This window comes from Bufo bufo, chromosome 1 (genome assembly GCF_905171765.1).
Source record: "Bufo bufo chromosome 1, aBufBuf1.1, whole genome shotgun sequence".
Classification (NCBI taxonomy): Eukaryota; Metazoa; Chordata; class Amphibia; order Anura; family Bufonidae; genus Bufo; species Bufo bufo.
In genome coordinates this window covers 339,162,535-339,177,423 of record NC_053389.1, presented here as the reverse complement: position 1 = coordinate 339,177,423, position 14,889 = coordinate 339,162,535, and the positions used below count along the sequence as shown (strand labels likewise).

At 49.6% G+C, this 14,889-nt stretch overlaps 1 protein-coding gene across 4 annotated transcripts in view; it reads left to right on the top strand.

The window, feature by feature from the left end:
- The window catches only part of VDAC1 (voltage dependent anion channel 1), a 59,067-nt gene that overhangs the window by 38,741 nt on the left and 5,437 nt on the right, over nucleotides 1-14,889 (top strand). For all 4 annotated transcript variants that reach the window (XM_040442389.1, XM_040442397.1, XM_040442405.1 and 1 more), the window contains one exon: nucleotides 12,268-12,325. In XM_040442389.1, the coding sequence (XP_040298323.1) occupies nucleotides 12,268-12,325 (58 nt within the window). The remainder of the gene's footprint in view (nucleotides 1-12,267; nucleotides 12,326-14,889) is intronic.

Genomic DNA, 14,889 nt, shown 5'->3' with positions numbered 1-14,889 from the left:
GAACAGATTCAGTGGTGTGAGCAAACTTTTCCAGTCGCGCTGCCACATCCAGCAGCTTCACTGACTGTCCGGTGCCATCTTGCCTTGCTGGGGTGGCTCTTTCACCGTCCTTTCCCTCCTTCTCTTTGGCTTTTTGACGGCGCATGGCGGAGCGGTACGGTAGCAGGACCCCTGGGGAAGCACTTTGTTGTATCGGTGAGCCGTTACAGCCCCAGATGGACGGGGAGAAGAATGGATTACAGGATGTTCACCCGGGAGCTCAGCTCTGCACGTCCTCTCACATCCCCGGTCAGGCCACGCCCCCCTGTTCAGCCGGGAGCTCAGCTCTGCACGTCCTCACATCCCCGGTCAGGCCACGCCCCCCTGTTCAGCCGGGAGCTCAGCTCTGCACGTCCTCACATCCCCGGTCAGGCCACGCCCCCCTGTTCAGCCGGGAGCTCAGCTCTGCACGTCCTCTCACATCCCCGGTCAGGCCACGCCCCCGGTAGTAAATGATTTAGAATAATGATCACCCAGCCCAAGTTGAAACTATATGTACTCAACATACAGTGCTTCGGACCCAACCAATCAACATGGGCATTTCTATTCTATACACCTGTAATGGCTGTCTGTCTAGGACCGTGCGGTACCACATGTTCTGTACTGCCCCCTGTCTGTGCCAGGATCAGTTGCTCCTTTGGACACCAGGTCAGCGGTGGCTTCATTTTATTTTCCTGGTACATGTATGAACTATACAAGGCCCTGAAGAGGCTCCTGTCCTCATCATAAAAAGGGATTTACAGCTTCATTTGCTGTGACGGGGTACTTACGGACAGTTACCTGACTCCGCGGGCACCACCACTACATAATCCCACTGTTGTGCTGTTGCACTTTTCTATTTTTCTCTGGATTTACAGCTTCCACCATCTATTCCTGACATGTATCTATAGCTGACATTCCTTATATGTAAGGACTTGCGTTATCTATTTTAGCAATCTTCTTACTGTATATTCCTGCGTATAAGACTACTTTTTAACACATGAAAATCTCTTTAAAAGTCGGGGGTCGTCTTATACGCCGGGTGTTGTCTTATATGTCGGTATACGGCATGCTGAAACTTACTTCTTAGCCGGACTGGAGAAGCTGTCCTTCTCCAGCTTCAGGGACAGGCACCCTCTAGCTGAGCCACCGTGCGCTGCATCCCGGCCAGCCGCTCCTGAAGCAGCCCCCTCTCCCTGCTCTCAGTGGTTTTCTCGTGCCAGCAGTATCACATTGCGCACTACCGCTCAGATCGTCTTGAAGACAGGGAGGGCTGGGCAGTACAGCACCCGTATCTGTACATACAGTACAGCACCAGTATCTGTGCATACAGTACAGCACCCGTATCTGTGCATACAGTACAGCACCCGTATCTGTGCATACAGTACAGCACCCGTATCTGTGCATACAGTACAGCACCCGTATCTGTGCATACAGTACAGCACCCGTATCTGTGCATACAGTACAGCACCCGTATCTGTGCATACAGTACAGCACCCGTATCTGTGCATACAGTACAGCACCCGTATCTGTGCATACAGTACAGCACCCGTATCTGTGCATACAGTACAGCACCAGTATCTGTGCATACAGTACAGCACCCGTATCTGTGCATACAGTACAGCACCCGTATCTGTGCATACAGTACAGCACCCGTATCTGTGCATACAGTACAGCACCCGTATCTGTGCATACAGTACAGCACCCGTATCTGTGCATACAGTACAGCACCCGTATCTGTGCATACAGTACAGCACCCGTATCTGTGCATACAGTACAGCACCCGTATCTGTGCATACAGTACAGCACCCGTATCTGTGCATACAGTACAGCACCCGTATCTGTGCATACAGTACAGCACCCGTATCTGTGCATACAGTACAGCACCCGTATCTGTGCATACAGTACAGCACCCGTATCTGTGCATACAGTACAGCACCCGTATCTGTGCATACAGTACAGCACCCGTATCTGTGCATACAGTACAGCACCCGTATCTGTGCATACAGTACAGCACCCGTATCTGTGCATACAGTACAGCACCCGTATCTGTGCATACAGTACAGCACCCGTATCTGTGCATACAGTACAGCACCCGTATCTGTGCATACAGTACAGCACCCGTATCTGTGCATACAGTACAGCACCCGTATCTGTGCATACAGTACAGCACCCGTATCTGTGCATACAGTACAGCACCCGTATCTGTGCATACAGTACAGCACCCGTATCTGTGCATACAGTACAGCACCCGTATCTGTGCATACAGTACAGCACCCGTATCTGTGCATACAGTACAGCACCCGTATCTCTACTGGTTCATACAGTACAGCACCAGTATACACAGTACAGTATACAAATGGCTAACAGTCAAGACCCCATCATGGCTCTACCAGCAAGAAGAAAGAAATATGAAGCCAGTTTCAAACTTAAAGTTGTAAACTATACCAGGGAACATAATAACTGCGCTGCTGCAAGACAATATGGAGTAACAGAAAAGATGGTTCGGGACTGGAAAGCAAATGAAAAAGCATTAAAGAGTATGCCAAGGGGTAAGTGTGCATTAAGAAGAGGCACCCCACATTGGCCAGAACTCGAAAAACATGTAGCAGACATGTTGAATGAGCATCGTCAAAACGGTTATGTAGTGACATGAAATAAAATGTTTGTTTGCACTTCAGTGGCCAAATCTAACCCAGATCACAGCAACAAATTTAAGGCCACTGGATCCTGGTGTACTGGATTCTTGGAAAGGCATAATATGGTACTGAGGCAAAAGACTAAAATTGCACAACAATTACCTGCAGATCTTAATGCCAAAGTAAATAGCGTTGGAGGGGTAGTCTTATACTGCGAGTATACCCCAAACCCTATATTTTAACTGGAAAAGTTGGGGGTCGTCTTATACGCCGGCATATACGGGTATTTTCTTTAATCTCTCATTTCTGTTATCTTCAGTTTACATTTTGGGGTTTTGGCACCAATTAATATTGTAACTTGAGGGACCACTATAAACAGTATATGCCATAACAAAAATGAAGTCTGACACCTCTCTGCACTCTAATCCCCACTATAAATGCAGTTGCGACACATAAAATATTTACAGTTAGGCTACTTTCACACTCGCGTTTGGTGCGGATCCGTCATGGATCTGCACAGACGGATCCGTTCAGATAATACAACCGTCTGCATCCGTTCAGAACGGATCCATTTGTATTATCTGTAACATAGCCAAGATGGAAACGTCTTTATCACCATTGAAAGTCAATGGAGGACGGATCCGTTTTCTATTGTGCCAGGTTGTGTCATAGAAAACGGATCCGTCCCCATTGACTTACATTGTGTGTCAGAACGCATCCGTTTTGCTCAGTTTCGTCAGATGGACACCAAAACGATGCAAGCAGCGTTCTAGTGTCCGCCTCCAAAGCAGAATGGAGACGGAACGGAGGCAAACTGATGCATTCTGAGGGGATCCTTTTCCATTCAGAATGCATTAGGGGAAAACTGATCCGTTTTGGACCGCTTGTGAGAGCCCTGAACGGATCTCACAAATGGAAACCAAAACACCAGTGTGAAAGTGGCCTAAGATACACAGCGCACACACACACACACACACACACAGAGCCTTCAGATCCTTTCACTTTTCTCACATTTTGTTATGTTACAGCCTTGTGCTAAAATGAAATTCAAGTTTTTCCCCATCCTTCTGCACTCAGTACCCCAAAATAACAGAGTGAAAACAGAATTTTAGAAATCTTTACTAATTTACAGAAAAGTTTAAACTAATAACTTGCATTCAGACCCTTTACTCAGGACTTAGTTGAAGCACCTTTGGCAGCAGTTACATCCTCCAGTCTTCTTGGGTATGATGCCACAAGGTTTGCATACCCGATTTGGGGATTTTCTATCATTTTCTGCAAGTCCGCTCAAGCTATGTCAAGTTGGATGGTTACTGTCAGTGGACAGCCATTTTCAGGTCTCTCCAAAGATGTGTGATTGGGTTCAAGTGAGAGCTCTGTCTGGGCCACTCAAGGACATTCACAGAGTTGTCCCTAAGCCGCTCCTGTGTTGTCTTAGGCTACTTTCACACTAGCGTTCAGAGCGGGTCCGTCTGATGTTTTATCAGACGGATCCGCTCCTATAATGCAGACGTTTGTATCCGTTCAGAACGGATCCGTCTGCATTATAACTTAGAAAAATTTCTAAGTGTGAAAGTAGCCTGAGCGGATCCGTTCAGACTTTACATTTGAAAGTCAATGGGGGACGGATCCGTTTGAAAATTGAGCCATATTGTGTCATCTTCAAGCGGATCCGTCCCCATTGACTTACATTGTAAGTCTGGACGGATCCGCTCGCCTCCGCACGGCCAGGCGGACACCCGAATGCTGCAAGCAGCGTTCAGGTGTCCGCTCGCTGAGCGGAGCGGAGGCTGAACGCTGCCAGACTGATGCATTCTCAGCGGATCCGCATCCACTCAGAATGCATTAGGGCTGGACGGATGCGTTCGGGGCCGCTTGTGAGCCCCTTCAAACGGAACTCACAAGCGGAGCCCCGAACGCTAGTGTGAAAGTAGCCTTAGCTGTGTGCTTAGGGTAATTGCCTTGTTGGAAGGTGAACTTTTGGCCCAGTCTGCAGTCCAGAGCACTCTGGATCAGGTTTTCATTCATCTGTCATTTGCACCAGTCAGCTTTCTCTCAACCCTGACCACTTTCTCTGTCCCAGCCACTGAAAAACCGCCCCACAACATGATTGTGCCACCACCATACCTCACGGTAGGGATGGTATTGGGCAGGCAATGAGCAGACATGATGCTTAGAATTGCAGCTAAAAGGTTCAGTCTTTCTTTTAACAGACCAGAGAATCCTGTCCTGTCATGTGTCTGCTCATGTGTCTGAGGAGAGGCTTCTTTCTGGCCACCCTGCCATTGGTGGAGTTCTGTAGTGATGGATGACTTTCTGGAAGTTTCTCCCATCTGCACATAGGATTGCTGGAGCTCAGCCGGAGTGACCACTGCATTCTTGATCACCTCTCTTACCAAGGCTCTTCTATCCCAATACTTAGTTTAATGAAGCTGCCAGCTCTAGGAAGAGTTCTGGTTATTCCAAACTTCTTCCATTTAAGATTTATGGAGCCTACTGTGCACTTGGGAACTTTCAGCGCAAAATGTTTCTGTACCTTTTTCTAGAGATGTACCTCCACAGGTAGTTCTTTCTCCTCATGGCTTGGTTTTTGCTCTGATATGCATTGTCAGCTGTGAGACCTTTATATATACGGGGGTGTCTTTCCTAATCATGTCCAGTTAACTGAATTTACCACAGGTGGACTTCAACCAAGGTGCAGAAACATCTCAAATATGGTCAAAAGAAAAGGGAGGCTGAATTTCAAGTGTCATAGCAAAGGATCTGAATTCTTATGTCCACACACAATTTTAGTTTTTCCCTTTTTAATACATTTGCAAACACTTCTAAGGGTCCATTCACACGTCCGTAATTTGGGTCCGCATTCTTTCCGCAATTTGCAGACTCATTCACTTTCAATGGGGCTGGAACGGATGCAAATCCACATTTCCTGGATCGGCATCCGTTTTTTCGGGATCCGCATCCATTTTTTCGGGATCCACAATTTATTTCCTGGAAAAAATAGAACATGTCCTATTCTTGTCCGCAATTGCGGACCAGAAAGGGCATTTTCTATTATAGTGTCTGTGATGTGCGGATCCGCAAATTGCGGATCGCACATTGCAGGTGTCCGTGTTTTGCGGATCCATGGGAAAAACTTGATTTTTCTTCTGTTTTTTTAGCACAAGGCCACAACATAACAACATGTCAAAAAAGTGAAAAGGTCTGATGCCTTTCTAAATGTATTGTATATCATATATACGCTCATATACACTGTTACATGGTAGAAACCCCATGTGTTTCCAAGATGGATACTTAGGAAACATACATACTATATAAACTCTTGTATACATGGCACATTCACATATCATATATACTTTCATATATGTACCATATACACTGTGCCTGGGAAACGAACAGAACACTTACATGGTGATTTTCATTTTATTAGCTGCAGATCTGTCCGTTCCTCGGCTCTGCATCTGCCATATGAGATGGCCACAATGCTTCTCAGACTGTCTGATGCACAGTGTGTATTTGGTAGCCCAAAACATTTACTTACATATGTAACAATTACAAAGCGGTGTTAGCATTCGCCTTGGTGGCCAGTATGTATCAGAGTGAAAATGATGTGTCGTAGGAGTTTGATAGCGTTCCATATGATTAAAGGTTTATGAGGGGCTATGATAAAAACTCACTGTTATTGGAAAGTGTGGATGGGCTTTGACAAAATCCTATTCAATATGAGGTGACCAAGATCAGTACCAAGACCAGTAAAGTAATTAATTAATATTTTTCTCGCACATTCCATTGGGGGACACAGACCATGGGTATAGCCTAGGTCATTACTAGGAGGAGACACTATGCAAATCGAAAAATAAAGCTCCTCCTCCCTGGGCTATACCCCCATGTTCCACCGGAAGGACCCCAGTTCTTGCTTAGTGTCGGATAAGGAGGATGGCATTCTCTCTACTCCCGTTTATTTTTTTTTCTGCAGTGGACGCAGGGTCGCAATTCTGCTTCCCTGGTCTCTTGGTGGAGCAAGCGCTGAGGTCGAATTGACGTCCCCAGCTAACTCCCAGCCTCCCCCAGAAGTTAAATGGAACCGGGCTCGATCTGCAGCTCCGGCGGCCTACCAGATTCGGGGTCACCTTCCTGCCCTCCTCCAGATCACTGCCACTCCTTGTGCCAGCTGACTGAGAGGTGACCTCCGCTGGTGTGGATTTGAGGGCGAAGACTACAGGATGCAGATAAGTACACTGCCTCCCCTGTCTCCCGGTGTGACGCTAGGGCCGCTTGGTGGGGGGTTCGAAGGGGGAGAGGATACCTGTCTGGGGCATCGCTACATAAGCGGCAACTTCCCGGCTTCCCTCGGTGGTGTCTAGGGGGCGGACCCTCCTACCCTTCCGGCAGCCGCATCTTCTTATTTTCATATTTCCTGCGCGCGTGCGGGTTTCGCGCCTCCTGTCTTCGCGCTCTGTCTTCTGCTACTTCCGGCTCAGCGCTCTAGGCTGCTTCCGGCTCCACTCTGTCCCGGTTGCGTGCTGCAGGAACGGTAGGGGACCCTCGCCCCTTCCATTGCAGGATTACCGCCATCATGCCAAAACCTGGGGCCTCACAAAAATCCAAGTCGACCCCACTGGGGTTATGTAAAGTTTGCGGCTTGCCACTTTCGGTCTCTGAGTCCTGTGACTCTTGCCTTGCCTCTCTGGACAGGATCATCCTCTCCTCCCCCTCTCACTCAGCCCAGTCCTCCCTCCGCCCTGTCAGAGCCCGCGGAACCCGCTTGGGCCTCTGCCATTTCTAGGGCGGCCGCTGACTTAGCCCAAGTCTCTCGGGCCGCCATGGCCTTCATGGAACGCATGGCGTCTACGGATCCTGCGGCTACAACCATACCGCTTCCAAGTGGTTCCCACAGAGGACGCTCAACCACTAAGAGGCAGCTTACACAGCAGCATCCTTCCTCGGATGATTCTGCTTCTCCTCCTCGCCTAGAGGCCCGTTCAGACACTTCCCCTCCTCGCAGAGATCATAGATCGGAAGGGGAGAGATCCAGTTCTGACGAGGACACAGAGCTGGAGCCCTCGCCCAAGCTGTCCACTATGGTGGCAGACTTGGTGGCGGCGGTCCAGGATACTTTCGATATCCAGGGGGAATCTCCTTCCGCTGGTAGCCAGGAATTCCCTCTTTTCCACTCGAGGAAACCTCAAACGGTTGTATTCCCCATACATGGCGAGTTCGACAAGGTCCTCTCTAAGGCCTGGGACCGCCCGATTCATCATTTTTCTGCTACGAAACGTATGGATACTCTTTATCCATTTACTGCAGAAAATGTGCAGCAGTGGTCTTCTCCTCCTAAGGTTGACCCGCCGGTGGCCAGATTAGCTAAGAATACGGCCATTCCTGTCTTGGACGATTCGTCTCTACGGGATGCAGTGGACAGGCATTTGGATTCTCTGTCCAAAGCCATCTTCACTCTGGCAGGCACTGGCCTGCGGCCCGCTTTCGCCTCGGCCTGGGTATCCAGAGCGCTTTCCGTATGGTTGCAGCGCCACCATCAGGACCTGGCGGAGCAGGATGCCTCTGCAGACACCTTGAATTTTGTCCTCCAGATGTCGCAGGCGACGAAGTTTCTCTGCGAAGCTTCCTTTGATGTTAGCATTCTCTTTGCGCGTATCTCGGCCCTTTCGGTCACACAGCGTGGAGAAGTCTGGTTGAAGGTTTGGGACGCTGACGCTTCCTCTAAGCGTTCCCTCACTAACATCCCCTTTTCGGGTTCCAGGCTTTTTGGTGCTAAGCTGGACGAGATCATCTCGGACGCGACTGGGGGCAAGAGTACCAACCTGCCCCAATCTAGATCTAAGCGCACCTTTTGGAGGTCGGTCCTCCGGTTATAGGAACCAGTCCTTTCGTCGCTTCTCCTCTTCCAGATCTGCGGCGGCCCCCTTCCCGGGTGGCTCTCAGGACTCCCGTAATAAATCTGCCTTTTAAGCCCCAGCCTTCCTGGCGCCCGCGGCCACAGTCAGCCCGCCCGGCTGCTCCGAGGCAGTCTTCCGCCTGAAGGGGCGCCCCCACCTCTTATGGTGGTGGGCCGATTGCTCTCCTTTCAACCGGTTTGGAGAGATCAGATGCCTGGGCCCTGGAAATTGTAACATCTGGTTACAAAATAGAATTAGCTTCCAGGCCTCCGGAGCATTTCTTCTCTTCTCGGGTTCCGGGGGATCCGGTCCGGGCTTCGGCTCTTTTGCAGGCGGTCTCTTCCCTTTTGGACAGGGGAGTGATTATCCCAGTCCCCTTGGAGGAGCAAGGCGCAGGTTTCTACTCCAACCTATTCGTGGTGCCAAAGAAGGAGGGATCGGTGCCGCCTGTTCTAGATCTGAAGCTGTTAAACAGGTCTCTGCGGGTCCGGAGGTTCCGGATAGAGTCCCTCCGATCCGTTATTGCTTCTCCTCTCCCAGGGGAATTCCTCGCGTCGGTGGACATACAAGACGCCTATTTGCATGTCCCTATAGCAGAATCTCACCATAGGTTTCTGCGCTTCGCTGTCGGCGGGCAGCATTACCAGTTTGTCGCCCTGCCCTTTGGGCTGGCTACGGCCCCACGGGTATTCACGAAGATCTTGGCGCCGCTCTTGGCGCTCCTCCGTACCAGGGGCATATCTCTGTTGCCCTACCTGGACGACATACTGATAAAGGCTTCATCCCTTCCCCTGGCCATGGACAGCGTCCGGATCACTGTTCAGACTCTGGAGCAGTTCGGGTGGCTGATGAATGTCCAGAAGTCATCTCTTCTCCCCTCACAGAGGTTGACCTTCCTAGGGATGGTTCTGGACACCACGGCAGCTCGGATATTCCTGCCAAGTTCCAGGTCCTCTCGAATTCAGGAGTCTGTATCTCTTCTACTGCGCTCTCGACGACTCTCCATCCGGGAGTGCATGAGGGTTCTGGAGCTGATGGTGGCCTCCTTCGAGGCCGTCCCCTATGCCCAGTTTCACACTCTGCCTCTACAGCGGGCGATTCTGTCCTTTTGGGACAGGACGTTGCACGGTCTGGCCTCTCGAGTCCGTCTGCCTCCTCGGGTTTGGGCGGACCTCTTGTGGTGGCTTTCCCCCCAAAACTTGATTTCAGGGAGGTCCTTTCTTCCGATCTCCTGGACAGTCGTCACCACCGACGCCAGCCTCCTAGGTTGGGGTGGTGTTCTACAGACTCGGACGGTGCAGGGGCTTTGGTCGGTGGCGGAGGCCCGCCTTCCGATCAACGTGCTGGAGCTCAGAGCAATTTTCCTCTCCCTTTCTCACTGAACTCATCTACTGGCAGGTCTCCCGGTAAGGGTCCAGTCAGACAATGCCACTGCCGTTGCTTACGTCAACCACCAGGGCGGGACCCGCAGCCGGACGGTGATGCAGGAGGCGGAGAGGATCCTCCAGTGGGCGGAGACTCATGTTTCAGTGTCGGCAGTGTACATCCCGGGGATCGACAATTGGAAGGCGGACTTTCTCAGCCGCAACACGGTGGATCCAGGAGAGTGGTCCTTTAATCCGGAAGTTTTCAAGGACATCTGTCGCCGGTGGGGCCGCCCGGATGTTGACCTGATGGCGTCCAGGCTCAACAACAAGGTTCCCACGTTTCTGGCCCGTGCTCGCGACCCGGAGGCGTACAGGGTGGACGCACTGGTGTCTCCGTGGCGAGGCTTCCCTCTCCTTTATGTCTTTCCACCTCTGCCTCTACTACCGAAGGTCCTGCGCAAGATCACGTTGGAAGGGATTCCGACCATTCTCATCGCCCCCGATTGGCCACGCCTGGTTCTCGGACGTCACTCGGATGCTGGCAGACATGCCGTGGCCTCTTCCTCTCAGGGAGGACCTACTGTCTCAAGGACCGCTCTTCCACCAGAATTTACGGTCACTGCGTTTAACGGCGTGGCTGTTGAGACCGCCATCCTGAAGAAGAGGGGCTTCTCGAACTCTGTGGTGAAGACCATGATCAAGGCCAGAAAACCAGTTTCATCCCGGATATACTATCGTACCTGGAAGGCCTTTCTTGCCTTTTGTGAGAAACTGGGTGTTTTTCCCCTTCGTTTCTCGGTTCCGGTGGTCCTCTCCTTTCTCCAGTCGGGTCTTGAGATGGGAATGTCCTTGAGCTCTCTGAAGGGTCAGGTCTCTGCTCTAGCCATTTTCTTTCAGCGATCCCTGGCTCTGCTCGGTCCAGTGAGGACCTTCCTACAAGGGGTGGCGCATTCGGTCCCTCCGTATGTTCCTCCCCTGCACACCTGGGACTTGAACTTGGTTCTGTCTTCCCTCCAGGCAGCTCCCTTTGAACCTTTGAGGGAGGTTTTTTTGAATCTTCTCACCTGGAAGGTGGTCTTTTTGGTGGCGATCACTTCGATCAGGAGGGTATCGGAGCTGGCCACGCTTTCTTGTAGGGAGCCCTTTTTGGTCTTCCATCAGGATAAGGCGGTGCTGCGCCCGATCCCTTCATTTTTGCCCAAGGTGGTCTCCGCCTTCCACCTTAATGAAGATATAGTCCTGCCCTCTTTTTGTCCATCTCCGGCGAACCGCAAGGAGCGCGCTCTCCATTCCCTGGACGTTGTCCGGGCCCTGCGTGTGTACCTATCGGTGACTGCCTCTTTCCACCATACGGATTCCCTTTTCGTGATTCCGGAAGGGCCTCGTAAAGGTCTGGCGGCTTCCAAGGTCTCGGTAGCCCGATGGATTCGGTCGGCTATTGCCACGGCTTATCGTGCCCGTGGCAGGGTTCCCCCAGCCGGGGTTACCGCGCACTCCACCAGGGCGGTGGGGGCCTCCTGGGCTAGGCGTAATCGTGCCTCGGCATCTCAACTTTGTAAGGCGGCCACTTGGTCTTCCTTGCATACCTTTACAAAGTTTTACCAGTTGCACTCTTTGGCATCGGCTGATGCTGTCCTTGGGCGCAAGATATTGCAGGCGGTAGTTCCTGTTTGACCGCTGAGCGTTTTCTCCTGGAGGTGCCAGTTTTTACCACCCCATGGACTGCTCTAGGACGTCCCATGGTCTGTGTCCCCCAATGGAATGTGCGAGAAAAGGAGATTTTTTTGTAAAACTCACCTGTAAAATCTTTTTCTCGTCTTTTCCATTGGGGGACACAGCTCCCTCCCATTCTTACCTGTTGTAGGAAGGGTTGGTTTAGTTCTTCGGGTCCTGAAGGTTTTCGGTCCGATGGCGGTATTCCGTTGTTCTGGTCTCTATGGCTTTGGTCTCCTTCTCTTACTGCTTTTGCACGCACTGGGGTCCTTCCGGTGGAACATGGGGGTATAGCCCAGGGAGGAGGAGCTTTCTTTTTCTATTTGCATAGTGTCTCCTCCTAGTAATGACCTAGGCTATACCCATGGTCTGTGTCCCCCAATGGAAAAGACGAGAAAAATATTTTACAGGTGAGTTTCACAAAAAATCTCCTTTTTCAGTACCAGGGTTATGATTTACCATCAGTATAAATCAGTAGTGGAGATAGTTGCTCATATCTCACTATGCTAATACAGTGTCCCTTTATCGGTGTGAATCTAATATGTACATTATACATCTGTCTCATTATTGCATGAAATCTAAGTGTTTCATTTGAATTGATAGTATTAATAATTAAGTAATGATTTCTTACAGGCTAAAGTGAATAACTCAAGTCTGATTGGATTAGGATATACTCAGACTCTTAAGCCAGGTAACGATTCCACTACTACTGTATCATTTACTATCCTGTAATTTTTTATTACATTTTTTTTTAAATTAGTTTTATAACAGTATAACAGCATATATATTGAGTAGGCAAAGTCAATGTTCAAAGGGCCACAGGGTAGCAAAAGTGAGTAAGGAGATCAATGGAGGTTATAATGCCTGTTTGTAGCTCAATGGTAAACTAAAAGGTAATACAAACAATAGCAAGTCCATTAGTGACAACAACATAGGGAGATTGATTCTAGAAAAAAGTTTGTAACAGATCTGGGATAGGTCTATAGGGGTATGCGGTAAAGACCCTTTTACATAGCCTGAGCATGCGATTATCGAAAAGAAAGCATTCCTTCCTGACAATCGCCTACTCGATAAGTGGAGGAGACCACTGCTATTAAATGCAGCGATCTCCTCCACAGTAAGGGGAGGAGTGATCACTAATACCATTGCTCGTGCCCCTACAGAATCATTATTTGTCTGCAGCAGCGTGCTTTTTAGGGCTCTTTCACACGAGCAGATGCCGTCCGGGTAATCCGGACAGCAGAGACGCGCAGCATTAACATGATTAATAAAGCTCCGTGCATCTCTGATCTTTTTACTACAAAATCACAGTGAGATAAAGTTGTCACCGTGATTTTGTAGTAAAAAGATCACAGAGAGGCACGGAGTATTATCAATTATGTTAATGCTCCGTGTCTCTGCTGTCTAGAGCTGGGCTTGCCGCTCTCACACAGCGGATTACCCGCATGGCATCCGCTCGTGTGAAACAGCCCTTAGTTTCCATTCACACGTCCGTAATTTCGTTCCGCATTTTGCGGAACAGAATTGAGGACCCATTCATTCCTATGGGGCAGCACGATGTGCTGCCCGGACACGGAATTGCGGGTCCGCACTTCCGGGTCTGCACTTCCGTGTCGCAAAAAAATAGAACATGTCCTATTCTTGTCCGCAATTGCGGACAAGAACAGGCATATTATATTAGTGCCGACAATGTGCGGTCCGCAAAATGTGGAACGCACATTGCCGCTTTCCGTGTTTTGCGGCTCCGTGGATCCTCAAAACACGTTGCGGACGTGTGAATGGAGCCTTAGACAGCACAATCTGCTGTCGGCAAACTAAGATTTAGGTGACTGCACGGACTCATTAGCGATCATCTGCCCAAATATTGGGCAGTGTAAAGGGGCTCAAGTTGCACAGGAATAGATAGACTTAGAACTATAGAAAATTGTGTATGGGTAACTGTTTGGAGTTGGGTACTAGGGAGGACAGGTAGGAAATATGATTACGATTGGGAGTTTGTTATACACAGGGTAGGGGGTAACTATTAGATCAGTGGGGTCTGACCGCTGGGACTCCCTCTGATCACAAGCTTAAGGTGCCCATGAGAACAGGGTAAACATGTCCTCTGTTTGAATGGATCAGTGTTGAAGCATATGCACTACTCATTCAGATCACAGTGCTCCATTTAGAGTCTTTGAGATTGCTGGAAATAGGTGAGCACTCCATTTAAAAGGGGGATACTTATCTCGTGATCAGTGGAGGTTGTAGCAGTCTGACTCCCACCGGTCTAACAGTTATCTCCTGTCCAGTGGATAGGGGATAACGTGTTCTATCTAAATGGGTATTTCACTTCGGTATTCCAGGCATCTGATATTGATGACCTATCAGGGTAGGTAATTAATATCCTGTCGGTGACTGTCCGACACCCTGTATCCCCTCCAGCAGTGGAACTAGCACTTTGAATGGAACAGGAAGCACAGCTCCATTAAAAGTGTTGTGGCTGTGCTGGGTTACTGCAGCTCAGCTCTCATTCACTTCAATGATAACTGAGCTGCAGTAACCCAGCACAACCTCTATAGTTTGAATGGCGCTGTGTTACATTCTAAGCCCTAGTTCCAGAGCCGTAGACTGCAGGGAACAGTTGATCAATGGGCTACAGGATGTCAGACCCTCACGGACTAGATATTAATGACCTTTTGTGAGGATAGGCTAAAGTACCACAGCACTCATATAATTCTTGCTCATTCAAATGTGTTTTAGGGTCCATTCACGCAAAACACCAGGCCGGCACCCCAATAGAAATGTTTATTCTTGTCCGCAGCTGCGGACAAGAATAGGACATGTTCTATTTTTTTTGCGGAGACGCGGACTGGAAATGCGTATGCGGACAGCTGTCCACATCTTTTCTGTCTCTATTGAAAATGAATGGGTCTGCACCTGTTCCGCATAATTGCGAAACGGATCCGGACCCAAAGTGCGGACGTCTGAATGGAGCCTAATTATAAGATGAATATCCAGTGTGGTTCAGCTATATAATGCATGCAAATTAACAGCCACTTATAATTGGACATTTCGGTCATATATAGACCTTTTTTAGCTCGGTGGATCTGGGGCTGTAGATATCACTATATCACTGTAGATATGATCGCTGGACCACACTGGATATTCATGTCGTCATTAAACATGTTTGAGCAACTGAGTGCTGTGGTCCTTTATCCTATAGATATTGGCTGTGCAAGCCCTCCACAGGCACTTTTAGAAGACTATCCTGAGAAA